This window comes from Tinamus guttatus, unplaced genomic scaffold (assembly GCF_059628265.1).
Source record: "Tinamus guttatus ecotype Peru unplaced genomic scaffold, ASM5962826v1 Tinamus_guttatus_pri_ptg000287l, whole genome shotgun sequence".
In the NCBI taxonomy this organism is placed as follows: Eukaryota; Metazoa; Chordata; class Aves; order Tinamiformes; family Tinamidae; genus Tinamus; species Tinamus guttatus.
In genome coordinates, this window is record NW_028288821.1 from 4,587,054 (window position 1) to 4,606,171 (window position 19,118).

The 19,118-nt window shown below is 54.0% G+C and overlaps 1 protein-coding gene across 1 annotated transcript; it reads right to left on the minus strand.

Annotated features, from left to right (window-relative positions):
• Positions 1–1,488: 1,488 nt before the first annotated feature.
• Positions 1,489–18,601, minus strand: LOC104566107 (actin-binding protein WASF3-like). Its single transcript, XM_088527525.1, has 9 exons — positions 18,535–18,601; positions 8,380–8,538; positions 7,078–7,212; positions 6,547–6,700; positions 5,845–5,962; positions 4,560–4,735; positions 3,771–4,034; positions 2,705–3,096; positions 1,489–2,096 (listed from the first exon to the last, which is right to left on the minus strand). Exons 2-9 carry the CDS (start codon positions 8,510–8,512, stop codon positions 1,939–1,941), a joined length of 1,530 nt encoding a protein of 509 aa, XP_088383651.1. The 5' UTR covers positions 8,513–8,538; positions 18,535–18,601; the 3' UTR covers positions 1,489–1,938.
• Between the last annotated feature and the right edge of the window lie 517 nt (positions 18,602–19,118).

A 19,118-nucleotide genomic window follows, 5' to 3' on the forward strand; every position in this document is an offset into this window, starting at 1 on the left:
TCAAATCTAAAGGATGGAGAATATTTTGCATTAGTCAGGGTAAGTGATGGGTTATGGTGATATTTCTTAGCTTTCAGCACAACGAGGTGAAGGAAGATGGGGGTTGTGTTCAGTTCACCTCACCAAGAAAGGTTTCTTTCCAATAGGAAAACAAATGGATACTCGAGGGCATCATTCAATACTAACATTTCTCAGGGTGAACTGAAGCATCAGCCAAATGAAGTCTTTATGAGCTTTTTGAGTCCCAGACAATTTCTTCCATCTCTTTTCTAGGTCTATTCACCTCTAGGTATTCAAAACACGTTTTTGCATCCCTTGGCTCTTTGATGCTCGCCTACCTGGCCCTTGGGAAAGCCAGATGGGTCAAAGTTGAAGTCCTCACCAGAAGAGATGGGATGTTGAGATGCAGTTTCCTCCCATGCCGGGGCTCACAGTATACAGAAACACTTTAGCTGGTGAGCTGCATAGGTTTCCTGCAATGGAGGGCCCCTGCATGGCCGGATGTGTCAACCGGACAGGTTCACAAATGACACTGACCCATTTTTGGCTGTTCAGAAAACACTTCCAGTTCTCTGCAAATTCTTACTCCCAACAGTGATATTTTCAGTGTTTCACACCCATTCATTCCTGCTTCCCATGAATTCTCCCATAATAGCTGCATGGAGAGGCTTCTATGAATCACTCTCTATTTTGATGAACCAACCAAAGAACACGCGCTGGTATTTTCAGCATCGTGGCTGAGGCCTGATTCTGCCAGGCTCCCTCGTCAGTGCCTCGCTTTGCTGCACGCCACCCCCAGGACCCTCTGGGAGGAAGAGGAAGCGGAAGAATCAGGCCTGCAGTAATCAGTGCACCAGATCAGAGTTATTCTCAACCGCACCAGCACAGTTTGTGGAACTACAAAGTGCAAATCAAGAGAACAAGAATAAACTTTGTTCTTGCTTCCTTTCAAGGGTTTGGGTTTACCTACAAGCAGCATTTTATCTAATTAATTTATTTTCAAACAAAAATAAAATCATATAGCACTAAGGCCAATAATAGTTGGACTCCAGGAAAAGACCCTAGGCAAGGCAGCCCTCCTGCTCCTTGCAGGTAGCCCACTTCCCCACGCCAAGGAGAGCACACACGGCGCCTCTCCAAGCTGTGACAAATGCCTTGTTTCCTTACTAACTGTGAAAGAGCAGCTCTCAATGTGTTTTTTTGCTGTCCTTGCCTCACACTCTTTTTCCCCAAGAAAAGTGGCCCCAAGTATGGAAACACATCACAGAGGTCTTGGTCCTCTCCTGCAGTCTTCCAGAGAGTGACGCACACAGTGACCTCCTCCCATGACTGCTGTGAAACTGCAGGGAAAAGGAGCATGGGTCCACGTGCAACTTCCAGAGCAGCAAACGGAGACCGGCCCTGGCTCATGCAGCCTTCAAGCCACAACTTTGGACACCAGAGCAAAATGCAAACAAGTGCCTGACAGTCTAAATGACCATGACCAGATGGTGATATTAGCTACCGAAACAGGTTTCTTTTCCAGTAGCTTCTCATTACAAATTTAACATCTAGCCGAAGAAACGTTGTTGGGTCTCAGTTTTCTCTAAAAAAGATATTGCAGGCCAGCCTCTGACCTTGCTTACACAGGTGTAAATCTGAGTAATTCTATTTACTGGGGCTTCGTAGTGTTTTCAACGTTGCTAAACATGAAGGTGCTGCTAATTGCTAATTGTTACCATTGCCTCAGAAGTGTATCCTACCAATACATATCCTCCAGCGGTAATGCTGCCAGATTTTTTTTTGACATAGTGTAAAAGCAAAGCTCCTGAATAAGTGGGGCTAATTGCAGACCATGGTTGGCATTGACTTTTGAGGAAGGCGTCTATACGCACCTGGTGTGGAAAATTGGTGCATAGAGTGGAGGAGCTACCATCCAACACAGCATCCCAGGCTCTCTCAATCAGACCACTCGTTATCGTCCAGTTCTGAGTCATCATCGGACTCACTGTACTCCACTGCGATCCGTCGGGAGAGGATCGTAGCCACATCATTGCCCACAGGCTCTTTCTTGGCCTCTTGCTCCCACTGCTCCTGGACTTTCCGGAGCTGAATTCCTGCATGAGAAAATGTGGAAAATTTTTAGGGCTAGTGCATCCATCAAACATGCAACCATACTGAACTAGCAGCGCACCAAGATAAAAGTGTCTCTAGTGATTAATTTCTCCATATTCCCAGAAATTTGGAGGAGCAGATGAAATGGCCTCAAGTTGTGCCAGGGGAGATTCAGGTTAGATATTAGGTAAAAATTCTACATGGAAAGAGTAGTCAAGCATTGGAATAGACTGACCGAGGAAGTGGTGGAGTCACCATCCCTGGCAGGGTTGAAGAAATGTGTAGAAAAGGTGCTTAGGGACATGGTTTAGCAGGCCTGGTATTGAAGGGCTTATGGCTGAACAGGATGATCTTGAAGGTCTTTTCCAACCATAATGATTCTATAAAGAATGTGTAATAAAGATCAATGAATACATTTCAGTGTGGTGTTTCCTGACATTCATGATGGCTCAGTGCAGCCTCTCTCTGCTGCTTCTCCTATCTTCAAATAACTCCTGTCTCCCTGGAGGGCCCATCTCCTCCTGTTTTCCTACACGGTGTCCCATCCGTGTGTCCCTGTCTTCGCGTGCTACTTGTTACCCAACCCCACCTGCCCTCTGGCCCAACTCACCCCTGCGAATGGCAGCAAGCAGGTCGCTCCTGGCGTCGCTCATGGGGATCAGCGGGATCTGGGCTTTCCGGGGCTCCACGGTGACGGCCGGGGGTGAAGCCGAGTGGGCTGGCGAGGCGGCCACGGCAGGGGGGCCCGGTGGCGGCGGCGGGGGCGCCACGGGGGGCCCCATGGGGCCGGCGTGTGGTGGGGAGGCAGAGTAGGGGCAGGGTGGAGCGGGCGGTGGCGAGGGCGCGTAGGTGGCATGAGGTGCCGAGGTGCCCGCGCTGGGAGCCAGAGCAGGGGGCGCAGAGATGGGGCTGTCGAAGGCAGTCTGAGCAGAGGGGATGACGGGCGGCGGGGGCGGCGGGGCTGGTGGCACAAAGTATTCTGCCATCGGCATCTGCTGCTGCCTGCAAGGGAAGCGCCAGCGGGAGTATCAGTGGCATGAGCAGAGGCTTCTGCTGGCAGTGGCCAGGAGCCACTGCTATGTGCCCGCATGGGCCCTCCTGCTGCCATGGCTTGCTTCTAACTCCCAGGAGGGAAAGTGGGGAAGGCTGCCTGCACAAAGGGGCATGGGACACCATGTGGACACCAATGTCCCAGACAAAAATGCTCGCCTCTGCCTGCCTTCCCCTCATCTTGTCAGGGTGAAGCGCTCCCCTCGGCTTTGCCCCAGACATGGAGATACCCAAAAGAGTGATCACCACTGATCTGCCCCCACTGCCACAGCTCTGACTCACGTATCAACAGTTTAAGGTGGTGCCAGCTGCAGAGCAGGTCTCGAGCAGCTGCTGGGAGTTGCACTGGGCAAGTCCTATTGCTGCCATGAGCCAAACTCCTTGTGGTGCCCTGGGAATGGACCCGCCTCCCGCCATGCCTCTCTGGGGTGGCTGCTGGGTTTGCTGGGCATGGCGAGCTGAGCGCTGGTGGGACTGGGAGGACTCAGCCTGTTTGTCTCCTGCAGGAGGGCTGAGATAGGGACTGTTGCTCCCCTAGCCCTGCCAACCCACCAGCTCTGCAGATCACTGACAGCTACTGAACGGGGCAGGACAAGGCTCAGAATAAAAGAGATTGAAGTCCATACCCATAATCCTTGACTAAGTGAGGCCTTGGTCCGTTTAATATAGCTTCCGGAGGCTGCGGTACGTGGGGCTGCTGGATACGATTGAGGCTGTTCTGGCGGCTTCCCGCCGCTGAGGGTCTGTAGACATGCTCCTGGGTCTGGTTAGCCACGAGGGCGGCCTCCTTGGTGTCTGCCGCCAGGTGGGACGCCGGGGCGAGCATCTGCTGCGCGGGGTGGTTAGGGCTGGCGGGATATGAGTGATCGGCAGCATCGGACGCATAAGATCTGTGGCACACAGAAACACCCAGGGTTGTTCTCCTGGAGGGAGGGCTGGCTGGGAGGGAAGGTGTGGAGAGCTTGGGGTGACATGATGGGGCACCGGCTGGCATCTGGGGCCAGGGCAACAGAACATGGAGGGTGGCCACAGAAATACAGACATGCAAGAAAGCACCGAGATAGCAGAGGGTAGGAAGACATCAACAAAGCTGGACTAGTCTCTTGCTGTTGCAAATCTGGGTTGACATCTTCCCAAAGCTCCTAAACGAAAAGTGCTCTGACTTTCTCTCTCCATGGAGATCTCAGCACCAAGGCTGGCTCCTGAGGCCAGGACACCATCCCAGAAGGCAGAGGGAAGGGTGCTGGATTTGAAACTGTGTGGGTCTATGGTTTATTGCCATAGCCTTGTTTGCTAACCTATCAGCCCTTCTATGACCTGCACTACCTGACCACCCAAGGACTGAGAAGAAAAAAGAAAAGTGAAGAAAAGCAAAGAAAATCCAGTGAGCTAAATGTGTAATAGGTAAAACCTGCCTATTATCTGGGGACAGTGATCCTTCCGATGAGGCCATGTGATATGGGGATGGTGAGAACCTGTTATCCGGTCGAAACTCTTTATCATACGCCATCATGTTCCACTCCAGGCGCCGGTTACGGGCTTTCCTCACTTTCTTCACCTCCCGGGTGGAATCTTCTACTAACCGCTGTTCCTGGAGGCAGACAAGGAAGTCCATTAGCACGCCTGCAGCCGTGCAGGCTGATCTGCACACAGCGCCGTGTGAGCTGCAAGGGGACACTGCGTGTCTGGACTCGGGGGGACACATTCTGCCAAGTGCTGGTCACTGGGTATGAGAAAGAGCATCAGGAATGGTCCTTGCCCAGACACTGAGCCCATGGGCACCACCAGCACTTGCTTAGAATATGTTCTCTAGTCCAATGGGATGGGGCAGAAGCAGAGCTGTAAAGCTGGCATGGGAAAGCTGGAAGCACAGACATCTGGGAGTTTGCACAAATCAAGTAGATATCTCATCGACCTTGCTAGATGTGATGGATTTGTTGCTTTGGATACAACCGGAGACCTACTGCAGTCCATGCATGGGTCAAACACACCTGCAGATTTGGAAGCCTGGGTCATACTGCTGACATGCTACCTCTTCCCTGCAGACTTGGGCCTACACCTCACCCATAGGGACCTCAGGTAGGCCCTAACCAGGCAAAATGGGACAAGAAGTGGGAACATCACATGTGAGGAAATTGTTCAGAAGAAAAGTGTCTTTGAACACATCCCTGGTCTCCTTAAACACCCTGCAATATACATATGCATGAGAGGGCTCTGCTAGTTTGACAGAAACCCCAGATTTCCTCCCTCATGTCTGCTCAGGGCCCAAGCTCTCCTGGGTCTTTTAGTCAGGGCTATGCCAGGCAGTGGGCATAAATCCAAAAAGGAAGAGCACTGCAGGTGTCAGTGGGATACCATGAGATTCAGCATTATGAGAAATAGGTGCTAGGAACAAACCAGGAAACTTCATAGAGATCACAGGCCTGGACTGGTCACTAGGGAAATCCCAAACAGCATTTTTGGAGCTCCACCTCCATTCAGCTCCTTCAGACCATGACTAACGCAGAGGTTGCAACCCTCAGCACTAGCAAATGACCCTTCAGAGTCAGTCTGGCAACACAGGGTTTATGGCAACAGAGGCACCATGGAGACATACCCACCCCAGGAGCAGGAAGAGCACAGGAGAAACTCCAAGTAGAATTATCTAATTCATGGTTAGCCTAATTTCCAGTCCTACTGAGGACCCTCTGTGCCCTTTACCTTCTGTCTGCGCTTCTCCTTTCTCTTATCTTCAGTTGCCTGCAGCATCTTCTCTTTCCATAAGTTGAAGAAATAGGAGGGGTCAGTATAGAATTTGAGGCCATCCTTCTTGTCATCCCTGGAGGTATTTGGGGAGGAACGGAGGGAGTTGTTAGCCACAGGAGGCAACCTTAGGGGAATTTCAGTGCTATCTATAGTGATGCACAATAGATCCAGTATTTGGGAAATTCAGCAGCTCAGTTCCTTGCCCTTCTCACTTGTTACCACTGCCAACCCACAGTCCTCCCCAGTAGCTCTTCCCCATGTACACCACACTCACTCATTTCATCTCCTGCAACGTGGCCGAGCCCAGGCTTTACATAGAGGCCACTGGAGGGACATCTGAGTGGTTTTGCTGGGCAATATGGGCTCACCAGCTGATCCAGTAACCAAGAAGACCCCATCATTTTCTGGAGAAGACCTTCCTTTCCACTGAAGAGTAAGGTTTGGACACGATCAGAGCTATAAGCTGTGAGGAACCCATGAATGCAAGGTCACTTGTTATACAGTAGAGGCTGTGGCACAGCAACATGAAGCCAAGGTGAAAATTTCTCTCCTAGAAATGACTGCAGATACCCCATGGCTCTCCGTCACCACCTCGCCAGAGTCAGCACGGGCCAAGGGAGCGTGGGGAGGCTGAGCAGTGCTGTGGCCTGCCCTTACCTGTAAGGTGTGAGGATGTTGAGCGGCGGGGGCTTGTCGCACCGCTGATACATCTCCATCACCGGGTTGGGGATGGAGTTGCGAGACACGACCTGCTGGTTCTGCACTGTGGAGCTCTTGAATGCTTTGCGCATGTTGATGTCTTGCAGTGAAACTGGGGACATGGGAAGGAGACATGGTCAACAGGCACACCATGGCTTTAACACAGTGCTACATCTGGGCACCACTCCTGGGTGTAGCACCGGCCCCTGATCCCAGCGCTGAGCCCGTGGCACCCACACACAGCTGGAAGCCTGTGTGCACAGTGTCCTCCCTCTCGCTATGCAGAACCAAGACTGATATCCGTTATTTCTAACCCAAAAGCGTCCTCTCAAAACAAGTCCATGCCCCATGCAGGGCTCACGCTGCCCGTCTGATGGGGATGTGCTTTTCACCACCTCTTCTTCTGCCTCCGTCAGGCAAAGTTAAAATGAAACCGCTGCCCAGCATGGCCCTACCCGCCTGGCCGAGATCCACCCAGCAGCTCCTCACCTTCCTCCACGGTGGAGTCCAGCTGTGTCACCTTGATCACCAGCAGGTCCACCCTCTCCTGCAGTGAGTTCATCCGCATGTAGAAACTGTTGGCTTCATTGAACAGCTCCCCAAAGATGTCCTCAGCGTGCCTGCCTGCGGGCCAAGCACGAAGGGAAGGGGCCAAGGCATCAGCAAGGCCACAGAGGCTGCATCCCCTGTGTGCTAAGCACGAGCACGTTCCGGGAGAAGCCCAAACTCCCCATCTCTTCCCAATTGCATTTCCCAGATATTTTCTGCAGATCAAACTGCATTTCACCGTTGCTTTTCCCCATGGGAAGGGCAGATAACATCGCTTCCCTTTGCACTGCTGACATCTGCAGGCTACAGCCATGTGTGCTGAGCTCCACTTTGCCAAGAAATGGTGTTAACACAATGCTGCTATGGGAGCAGCCAGAGCTATTAGGGGTTTCCTCCCAAAAAAAAGTATATTAAAACGTTCCCAAGATCAAGGTGCTTTGCATACAAGAGGACATGGTTCCTGGACATGCCAGGACAAGCAGACATGGGAGAAACACAGGCACATGGCCTGTTGCCTGCTCATCTGGCATGGGTTTGATTTCCTTTCCCCCTGGACGTCATCTCCCCACCTATGTTCTCTTCTTCTGGAGCCTCAGCCCTTTGTGGGGTGAAGCCTCCCTGATCCTGCATGATCCCCTGGACGTTTTGACCGTCAGAGCAGTGAGCTTAGCTTGGGTCTGGGAAGGGGAGAGAATAAACTCGCGGGGGGGTTTCCTATGAAAGACTCCAGGTGACTCACGAGATCTGGGATTATCCCATTCAAAGCGGTTCTGAAGGTGCCCTGAGGACGTCACCCTGCCAGGGCTGCCCCAGCACGTCACTCTCCCTCCTTCCCTTTCCTGTGCGCGAATGGCTTTGCTCCTTCTTTCGTTTAATCAAGATTCCAGGTCAACAGATGCACAACTCCTCCCCTCTCCCTCATAGTTAACATTTCCTTCCTCTTGTAGGAGGATTTTTACAGAATTACAAAAATTAGTGCCCAAGCTTTCCTGCTCTTTTTAGGGGTTGATATTTCCTATGGCAAACAGGGATTTGGCTGTAAGATTGCCCTGAGAAGGGGGTTTCTCTTAGCAACTATCTGGTCTGCCTATTTCCCAAAGCCTCGAGCCTGGCGGCACAGAGCCACTCGGGAAGGACCACACATGCTGGCTCATCCCACGCTGCTGCATCCCGCTCCCATCTCGGTGGCTCCAGCGCCGCCTGGGCGCGAGCGGGCTGGGCTTGCCGCGCCGCCGCACTTACTGAGGCTGCCCAGCTGCTTGATGATGGCGGCCAGCGTGCTGTTGGTGACGCACTCGAGCTCGCTCGTCACCCCCTCGGGCAGAGCCCCCCGGCACAGGTGCCGGGGCTCGATGCTCCTCTTCACCAGCGGCATCGCGGCGGTGAGCCCTCACGGTGCCCCTGCGCGGCGAGAGAGAGCGGTCAGCACCCGCAGCCGGGGGGGATCCCTGCCCTCCTTCCTCCTGGGAAAGCCACAGCCCCACGGATCCGTTCCTGCGGCCGCCCTCCCGCTGGCAGCCCCAGCGCCAGGACACTGCAGAACAAGAGAGCTTTTCATGGCAGTCTCGCATCGGCCCCATGCACAGCCGCCCGGGGCCACCTGAGCGGCCAGAGCCACGTGCACAGGGACACATTTGCCACTTACCTTCCCTGAGCCTGAAGGTAACCCCCGTGTCCAGCCCCCTGTGACTCCCCAGCCTTTCGTCCGCTTGGCGCTCGTGAAAAACCCCGTGCACCCAAAATAGCAGGCGGAAACCCGCAGCCGCCTGTAATCCCATTATTTCCAGCTGAACGCAAAGCGCGCCGGGTTTTCCTCTCCCGCCGGCGCGCGCCCGTGTGGCTCCCACAGCACCCAGCGCCACCGCGTTGCCCGTGGGCTCCGCAAGCCAATGTTCCCCGTGGCCACCTGCCCTGGGCAGCTTGCGAGGCAGGACGGGTTGTGGCTGAGATCCCCGAGACCCTGATATATAGGTGATATCCATGTTATATATCTATATGCATACGCCGGCGAGCAGAACGGACACAGAATCAGTTGCTGAAGCAGAGCGGGGCAGCAGGACTGAGCAGTATCGCGCAGAGCCGACGCAGCCGAGCGTAACGCGGGGCCGCTCTGCATGCGCAGTTGGCGTGTGCGATGGGCCGAGCACTGCTGCTTTCCATATTTTTCAGGCCTTCCTCCCCCTTCAGCAGGAGAACTAAATCGCAAGGAGGACAAGGCTCCTCGTAGCGGCCGGAGGAGCCGCGTCTGCCCGGAGAGGAGCCCGGCGGCAGGCGGGAGCAGGCACGCGGAGCAGTGCGAGCAGTGATTAAGGCTCCCCGGGCAGCTTAGCTGCCTCCAGCATATGGCCCAAATTCCCTCCTCCGTTACACCGGGCCTGTCAATAGGATTGCCCTGGCTACGAAACGGCAGCTAAATCCCCCTGCTTTGCCTGCCCAGCAATCCCCGCTCCCCCTGTCCAGCCCAGCTTTAACAAAATCCTGTTATGCTCTGGCCGTCAAGGAAAACCGGCTTAGGGCACGGATGCCAGGGCAGCCGGGCACCAGCACGGAGCCGGCAGCTTGGCTCCTGCAGGATGCAGCAAGCTGCAGAGACCAATTTTTTTCGCCTGGCCATGGTGGAGCAAAACAGTTTCCTTATTGAAACTGCCCAGCGCTGCTCAAAATCCGGTCGTGCTCCACAGTGCGCCCTCCTCTTTTCAAATGCAAATCCAGGCCGAGGGCGACCAAGCAGCACAAAACTGTCCCTAACTCCTCAGCAGAGCTTCCAGAGGGCTCGTTGTGCCTGTATAAACACGAACTTTCTCCAGCTCCTTCCAGAGCTGCAGGCATACAGAGATGAGGGCTCGGGAGGCCGTTTCCAGGGGAGTCTTTCGCTACCTGTACCCAGATGTCCATTTTGGCCAGGTACCAATGCTCCTTCCAGGCACTCTTCTTCCACCCATGCCAGCCTATGTGCCATGGCAAACCCCTAATAGTGCTCAGAGACCAGCAGGCCTGCACACGTGTCCTGAAGCAACACCATTGCTCATGGCAGGGGGTCAGCGCCCTTGCCAGCTGGAGCCATCTCCGCGGCATTTGCAGGGGAACAGCGTGGAGAGCTCCATGGAAACTTGCTATGCTCCACTTTCTGCTTGAAGGACCATGCAAAAGCCATGGATAACTTGGATAACTGATACAACTGATGTAACTTTTCCGGCTTCCTAGCCCACTCTGTTCATACAGTTGCCCGCCAAAAAATACAGTTCCCCATACGTGACCCCAAAAATGGTGTCTGGAATCCAGGGAGAATCCCTGGAAACGACTGCGATGGCCAAGGCTGTCGCTCAAAACTCATTAGGGGTTGCATAATCTGCCACGGTCGACACAGGCCCTTCAGTTCCCGGTTGTCCAGCGGCCTGGCTGGGCTGGTGGCCAGCCAGGGGACAGGGAGGCGAAGGGGGGGAGCAGCTAACGAGCTGTCGGGGCCCAGCAGTTAGAACTGGGCACAAAGAGCGATTCTCAGCGTTCCCCACGGCCTGGCAGTGCGTGCAGCCTGTGCCCAGGGAGCGGAGGCTCATCGGACATGGGAGCAGTTTCTGGGTTCCTCCCTACATTTCTGATGGTCACTGGGTCACTAAGGGAAACTTAAGGGAATGGGGAAAAAATTTTAAAAGGACACAACTGCTAATTCCTAAGTGTAATATAAGTGCATTTGTAGTGTAACAGCCCTAGTGCATCCAAGGCATCGTGACTCAGGCCTCTGACTTTGGGGCTTCAAGCTTGACTTCTGATGTAAAAATCATTTGCCCAAGGGACAAGCTGTGCATGACTGCACAGGTGCCAGCACCACTCCTGTCCTTGCAGGCACATCATGCTCATACACATGAAGATGCTGCACGCAAATCCTGCTGCAGCTTATGAAAACCAGCGTGCTCCACCTTCCCAAGCGCTGCTGCATAACGTGCATGAGCAGGATTTGCCCCTGCTCCCACAGCTGCCTCAGTGTTGCAGAACTAAGGGGAGTCAAAATGGGTTTTGTTTTTTTGCTTGTTTTTGTTGCCTTTTTTTTAACACCTAAATGAATCCATCTGGGAACTGATACACAGGGAAGGGACCTGAGTCCCTTCCTGGAGTTACTTTTCTTCTAGCCCTTGATGGAACTAATCAGCATTGGCAGCCCTGACCAACTTCACCTGGGGTTTCCTCTCACACCCTGCCCATGGGCTCTATTTAAGCTCAGCCCAAGGCTCTTAGGCCCTTCCTGAGCTATGCTGTGAGGAAGTCTGTCTTCAGCCCTGGTCCCATTTCCTGGACAAACCTTGGATCTACCCTGTAGGTAGTCTTTTTCCTGGATGGACCTCTTTGAAGGGTGCTATAGATTGGCTTGAGCTCTGCTTCAGGCTCTCTGTCCAGGGTGGACTTTGAACTTGTGTTGCAGCCTTGTATCTAGCCCTGTCACTGGCTCCATCTGCTTTTGCTCCTGTCTGAATGCTCTGGGTGGATGTTGGCCCTGGTCAATGAACTGCGGATACCTGTCTTGCCTGGGACCAGTGATGGACCTTGTTGCCAGCATCTGGTTCTGCCTGCTCTGTTCCAACCCTCTTGGTGTGGATAAGGATGTGAAAAGGAATTGCTGGGTAAGCACCCTGCAAGCAGCATTTGTCTGGCATCATTTTTCTGCAGAGTGGTAGGTGGGAAAAGGAGCTTTTAAAACTTTCACCTCTTGGTGCAGCAGCTCCCAAGGGTATGTCCTTGCTTGGGGATGCATGCTGGGGGGAGAAGGAGGTGGAGAGGAAGAGTGTCCCCTTCTTCAGAGCCCCTGCTTTCCTCCTCAGGCATTGTGCTCAGCCTTCCACTTTCTCTGCAGATCCATGGGGCATTATTTGCAGGCTTGTCTCTCTCTGGCTGGCTATGTGAAGTTGAGGTAGATGCTGATATCAGTTATGAGGATTAAAATCTCCAAGGTCTATCTTTCACCAGTGCACATTCAGAGTCCTCAGTGGAATAACTTTAGTTTCAAGTTAGAGGAGGAGACTCAAAACCACAAACCTGGGAGCAGTTCTTTTAGAGCAAAAAGATGGAGCAAGGTAGGATGGGACATTTTGGGGAGCAGCTGCTGTGTGGGGCCATCTCCACACTGGGGTCGCATCAGTTGTCTCTTCCCTGCTGATTGTGGAATAATATTAAATGAATAACACTAAAACTTGCAGTATTGGAAAGGTGCTGTGACAACCCTCATGGAGCTGTCAAGACACGAAGAGACTCATTGCTGAGGATGCTGACTGGAAACCGTCTGCTTCTCAGCAGTGCATCACTGCTTTCTCCAGTAGCACATTTTGGTTTCCACACTACATCTGTCAAACATCCTTGGCATTTTGGCTGTGGCGCTTGCATTGACCTCCCCAGGCTGTTTGTGTTCTGGAGATGAATTGTGGGGGTTTTTTTCTTTTTTTTCCTCAGCCTGGTTCACTGCATTTGCTAGATCTAGTGTGCTCACAGTTGCAAATGCCAGCCCCTCTCCTGGATTTGGGCCTTTCCTTGAGGATACAGGGCACCTTGGCATTCTTCAGGGCCACAGATATTCCACATATATCCCCAGCACCCACCACCACAGGCCCTTAGGCTGAGCACCAGCTTGCAGACAAAGCATCTTCTCTCTACCAGCTGCCTTCCAAACAGTGCTAAGGAACTTGGAAAACTGCATCTACTTCATCGCTGCCCAAGCAAAGATTGTGAGCCAGTGATGCCCAGGCAGGGAAAGGGATAAGACAAAATGAGCAACAGCTTTAACTTCTGCATGAGAGCTGCCTTTATCCCAGTGGAGACCTAGGAAGTTTATCTGCAGCAACACTCGGCTCTCAGTGCTGCTGAAGGACCAGCCCTCGCTTTCCTAGGCCATGCAGGAAAGCACCACAGGATGCATGGAATAAGCAATGTCACAGCCCAACAGCTGCCACCCTGTGGCCCTGCAGACCAGACTTGGCCATGAGCACAGTGAATTCTGCAGGGATAGCAGCACAGTGTGACCCTTGTCTGGCTCCTTCCAGCTGCTGGTGCTGGCAAGGACATATTGGGCTGCCTGCCTTCATCTCACCAACCATCACTTTTGGTACCTATATCTTGAGTAAATCCCTGAGCATCAAACCAAAACTTCTCAAAGGACCTTTCCTGACTTGCCATCCTGGGACATTTGCTTCCAGTGCTGGTCCCTGTATAAAGTACTGGCTGACCTTGTATAAGTTGCCAGGAGAAGCAATTTCCTAGTTGGGCCCATCCAGCAGGACTCACTTCAGTTCCTGCTCCAACCCTTTTGCTCAGCCCCTGGATCAGAGTTTCCGACGAGCTCACTGGAGTCCTGCTGGCCCCAGACTCTCTGCCTCTGCCAGGAACCGGAGTACCTCTGAGTGCTGCCAGGAGCCAGAGTATTTTGTGAGGAAGCAAAAGCTTTGGATGGATGCCAGAAGACCAAGTAGTACAAAAAAAAATAAAGGAGTATATTGAAAATCTATAATCCTTGAATGGAGAAAGACAAAAGAGTTTGGAAGTGAATATTGAAAGAACAAAATGTGCTGGACCCTGCAACCTCTGCTCAGGTCAAAAGCCCTTCTTTAGGTGCAGACATCCTGGGAACAGGCAAGTGAGAAGGCTGTGGGATCAGAGGAAACACAAGGCGGTCCCTCAATATTTAAATAAGCAGATGCAAGAATTGGGAAAAGGTCTAGAGATGGGGATGAGAGGGCTGGGCTCTGAGGTGCCTGGAGGGACTCATGTAGTGGCAGGGGAAGTGATGCATTGGGAGCAGGCTGGGATGGATCCTGATGGTGTGAAATGTTCCAGTCCTTCAGCTGCAGCAGAGGTGGGATCTGAACCTGCCAAACAGCCTTTCTGCCTGTTCTAATCAGGCAGAGTTAAGGGGAGTAGTGCAACAAGATCAGACTTCTGAAATCTAAAGGTTAAATAGGACTTTTTACCTAAAAGGGGGGCAACTGGTAGACAACAGCAACCCCAGAGGTTTTTAAAGCCATGAATGATGTCAAGAACATGAGTAGGGGAAGGTTATCCACTAATTATGCAAGAATTAAGTGCAGCCAATGAAATCATCAAAAAAAAAATCAAATATAAGAAGCAATGTTTTAGTATAGCTTCCCCAAAAATAGTAGAACTCCCTCCCGCAGGTGTTGTGGAAATCATGAGTGCAGAAGAGTTCAAGAAGGGACAAGATGAATTCATGGACAAGTTTAGCAGCACCTGGTGCCAGAGAGGTAATGTGTGGCTCAGCTAGGCCTGCCCTCATGGGTCTCAAGCTCAAGTTTTGGCTGTTGGGGCCATGTGCAAGAGCAGAGTCTGCCCTGTGGGGGCTGAAGCATCAGCTGGTATCAGGTGTGGAGGCAGCTCCGCAGTGCAGGGGAGCTTGCTTGCAAGGACCAGACCCAGATTGACTGATTTTGCACAAAATGGAGTGTGATCCACGCAGGAGGCATTGGTCTCATTTACGAAATGCATCTGTGATCGCTTAATGTGTTGTTGGCAGAAATGACCACGAATGCTAACAACACGTGCCATTGCTTCATGTAAAACTGATAATCCAGAACTGTTGTCCAAAGGTTAATTAAATACTGCTGGATTGCAAACGCCCCCCCCCTCCTTGCTAAAAAGTAAGTGGAGAGCTGATGGATGCAGAAGTGATGATGATGGCCTGCCTTCCTCCCACTGTTGCTGTGTCTTGTCTGCAAGGGTCTGCTGCTCACTGCAGGCTGTGGAGAAGCTTCCCGGGCTGCAAGAGGAACCTTAGCACATTTTCTGGCAGTGTGTCAGGTGACAAGATGCTATGGGTGACTGAAAAGCCAAGGCAAAGAGCTGCAGGGTGCAGAGGTGCTATTTCTAGGTCTCCAATTTAAAGGCTACTGGCCCAGAAGCAATGGGGAGTCATTGCTTCTGCAGCATGTATGAAATGAGCTGAGATGTCTCAGCTCCTGTCCTGCTCGCTGTCAGGGAGGGCTGATCAGACTGATCCAAGGGAGAAAAGCTCAGGGTTTTTAACCAAATGGGTGAGAGGGCTCAGCTGGAGCGAGCGAGGCCTCCATGGCCACCCTGGTGCGGAGCGATGCTCCCTCTGGCCCAGCAGCAGGGGCCTCCACGGCTCTCCCACGGGCCATCTGCACCTCTCCTCCCTGCTACACTGACAGCATCTTTCCCCTTGGTGATAACTGAGAGGAGGCTGCTGCAAGTGAAAAATCTTCCTGTGGAGTGCAACATAACATTAAGTTGTGGCTAAAAATATTCCCAAAGAGTTTTATTAATAAATGCCATGGTACCTTTTTTCTCCCCCTCCCTTCCACTGCAAAATGCTCCAGCCCTAAGCACAGCACTCGACTAAATTGCCTCTAAATCATGGATACCTTTGAAGACTCTGCAACAGAAACCTCTGCCAAAAGCCCAGCTCCTAGGAGGCTGCCATAAATGCAACTGCCTCTTAACCTTATGGTTAGTATAAGAAGCCAGCCCTGCTATCCCTGTGTTTCAAAATGGAGACCTTAATATGTTTCTTTTCCTAAATCATATGTTTCTGAACAGATATGTGCCTATCAGAAGCTATGCAGTAATTAGCAAGAGGCTTCCCAGCAGCTAATTTCCAAAGATTTTGTTTATTTTGGTTTTCTCGTTCTGTCCTTTGGGTTCTTGGAAATGGGGAGCATCCAGTATTGATGACAGCTCAGGTCTGTGTCCTCAGGTCTGGACTACCATGTGTGGAGGTGGATGAAACCTGGTGCTGTGATCAGTCTCCTCTGTCTTTTATCTGCTCTGTGCCAGACTTTTTCTCCTACAAATGCCTTGGAGAAGTATTACATCTTCCTTGATCTTCAAGTATGTGAAAGGAGTTGTAGGATGGGCAGTGAAAGGAGCAGAGCAAATTCTTTGCGTTTCTGGAAAGCTGGTCTGGCCCTGCAGGATGGGGCTTGTGGGTGGCCTTCCTCACCAGTGTCACAGCAGGACCACCACATGAGGAGGTGAGTCCTGGGGGTCTCCTGAGGCTCTCATCACCTGCACACGCAGCCTGGCTGCCTCCTGCCATGGGCTCGTGGGACCTGTCAGTGACATCTCCTGAGCCAGCTGCCCCCTGCATGGTGTCACAGCTTGTGAGGAGGCACCTCAGAGGGTCAAGCTTTCAGCTGTGTCCTCATCTAGAGAAGCAGGTAAAATAAAATAAACTCTTCACTTTCTGGGGGGACTGTGAGACTGTTTGTAACTTACTGGGATCTTGGTGTGCCCTGCTCATGTGTCGGCTCCTCTAAAATGGAGGCTGAGCATCTCGAGCTCAGAACTGGGCCAAGGCAGGCGATGGCTCCAAGTAAAATGCGTTCCAGCTCGAGCTTCCTTTTCCTCAGCTCCTTGAGGAAGAAGCAGCTGTGGGGAGACTAAGCCTTTCCACAAGCTATAGGTGAACCCATCTCCATGTGTCCTGGGTTTTTGGTAGAAAAGCACTGAATGTGTTAACCTTCCAGCTGCTGCGTAGGGCTTTGCTGGACCCATGCCCTCTTCCACCTGCCTTAAGCATGCAATTGCTGGTCTGGATCTGCAGGCCAAGAAGATCCAGAGATACTGCCCCAACACCTCAACTTCAGTCTGAAGGAAGCCACTAGCAACGAGTGAGCACACGGGGACTGTGCCTTGGCACAGCAAAGTTTGGGAGATGAGTTATTAATCCTGCCCCTCCATCTAGGGCTTGTGTCCAGGCGAGGAGTGGCAAGTGGAGCCGCCAGATGCAAGGCAGCCGCACGCATCGCAGACACAAACTACGCTGAACTGCACTGCTCCTGGCTCTGAATCTGCAGGAATTTTACGGTGCTGACACAACCACAAGGCAGGCAGAGCTTGGGAGGCTTTTAAGCGATGGAATTAAAGCTCCGACAAGTAGCTGAATCACGTTGCATGGGGCTGGCTTCCACACCTGGTGTGCGGCTGGCCTGGGGGGTGCCCTGGGGTGGGGGGTTCGGGGCAGATGGGTGATGCTGCATACATGAGGATGGTGAGCGGCAAAGACCCCCCCCCAACGCAAAGGTACGAAGTGGTTGGAGACACATCCTCCCCCCTCATGCAGGAGCACAAATGGTGGGGACTTTCCCTGCAAAGAGCAGCGATGGCACACCCCCACCCCAAAGCTGTCAGGCAGTAGGGGCTCCCCTGTATGGGGTTGCCAAGGAGTGAGGGTCCCCCCGAGGCAAAGGTACAAGTCGAGGGAGACAGCTCTGTAAGCAAAATGCCCAGCACAGGGGACCCCTCTCTGCAAGGATGCCAAGTTGGGGGGGGGTGGTGGTGGAAATGGAGGGCTCTGCAGAGCTGGACAAGGGTGGGGAATGCCCCCACCCAGAAGCAAGATGCCAAGCAGTGCAGACCCCTGCATGTGAGGAGGCCAAGTGCTGATGGGGGGCCTGATGTAAAGCTGGTGGGAGGCACCCCCCTATGAAGGGCTACAAAGTGTGTGTGGGAGCAGGGGGGGGCTCCCTTTTGATGCAAAAGGGTGAAGCAAAGGGGACTTCTGCCCTGATGCAAAGGAGCAAAGTGGTGGGAGGGGAGAGACCTCCCTGGAGGGACCCCCCCAGCGTCTTTCCCCTACCATCCAGATGCCAAGCAGTGGGGAGCCCCGTGTGTGAGGGTGCCAAGCAGCAAGGGCCCCCAGTGAAAGGTGCAATGTGATGGGAGACCCTCCCCTCCATGTGAGCATTCCAAGTGGTGGGGACCCCCCAGTGCAGAAGTGAAAAGCGAAGGTAGACAACCCCCCGCCCCAACCAAGCAGGATGCTAAATGGTGCCCCCCTCCCTCCCCCCAGTGCAAGGATGCAGAGTGGCAGAATTCCCCCTGATGCAAAGAAGTGGGAGACACCCCCCTCCAATACAAAGGGCCAAAGCCATGGAGACCCCCCGCCGCTGTCCTGAGCAAGATGCCAAGTGGGGGACACCCCCATATATGAGGATGCCAAGGGGCAGGGGTTCCTCTGATGTGGTGGGAGACACCCCCTCCATGCAAGCATAAAAACCAATGACCCCCCCACCATTGCAAGGGTGCAAAGCAGTGAGACCCACCCCCCCCGCCCCGTGCGAGGATGCACTGAGGTGTGTGTGGGGACACCCCGTTGGAGGGAACCCCGCTGCAGGTGTGCAAAGCGGTGGGGCTGCCCCCCATGCAAGGCTGCACAGCGGAGGCGGGGGGGGACGGACCCGCATGCACAGGTGCAGAGCAGCGGGGGCCACCCCCCATGCAAGGCTGCACAGCGCGGGGGGGACCCCGCGATGCCAGGGCGCAAGGCGGGGGGCACGACCCGATGCCAGGGTGCCGAGCAGCGGCGAGCCCCCCCCCTTCCCCCCCCGCCCCCCGCGGCGTCCTGCCCCGCGCCCCCCGCACCGCCCCGCACCCGCTCACCTGGCCCGGGGGCTCGGGGGGCTGCGGGCGGCGGCGCGGGGGGGCTGCGGCGGGGCCGGCGCGCGCCTGCCCGCGGCGCTCCGCAGTGCCCGCACGGCGCATGTGCCGAGGCCCGCGCGCCGCGCCGCGCCGCTCCGCGCCGGCCCCCCCGCGGCAGCTGCGCGCGCGGGGGCGGCTCCGCAGCCCCCCCGCCCCCCCCCCCCGGCGCGGGGCCCTTATTCTGGTGGGTCACGTTCCCTGGTGGTGGGTCACGTTCCCTGGGGAAAACGCCGCGAAACGGTCACCCCTAACGGGAGTTGTCCCCCTGTCGTGTCCCGGGGTGGGGAGGGGGTCGGGATTGCTGCCCGCTTTGCACCGGGATGAGGCGATCAGGGGGAGCCCCTACAGCAAGGTCCGTGAGTGACCCGCAAAGGGCTCTGTCCCCTCTCCCCATCCAGGGTTACATCCCGGCAGACACTTCTGCTCTACCCACAGGTCCCTCTCCGTGGCCGCTGACCAGCCGCAGCGGCAGGCAGTTATTTTCCAAGTTGGCCAAAGAGTTACAGGAATGAATCGCTCCGTGCTGCCTGCCTGGGCCCAGGTGA

Bases quoted from the DNA above. Each gene is read 5' to 3' on its own strand.
- LOC104566107 (XM_088527525.1), bottom strand. From the start codon at position 8,512: ATGCCGCTGGTGAAGAGGAGCATCGAGCCCCGGCACCTGTGCCGGGGG. The intron at 6,701-7,077 runs GTGAGGAGCTGC...CCATGTCCCCAG, and splicing joins GGACTCCACCGTGGAGGAAG to TTTCACTGCAAGACATCAAC. The intron at 4,035-4,559 runs GCAGGTTTTACC...TGTGTGCCACAG, and splicing joins TCACTGTCCCCAGATAATAG to ATCTTATGCGTCCGATGCTG.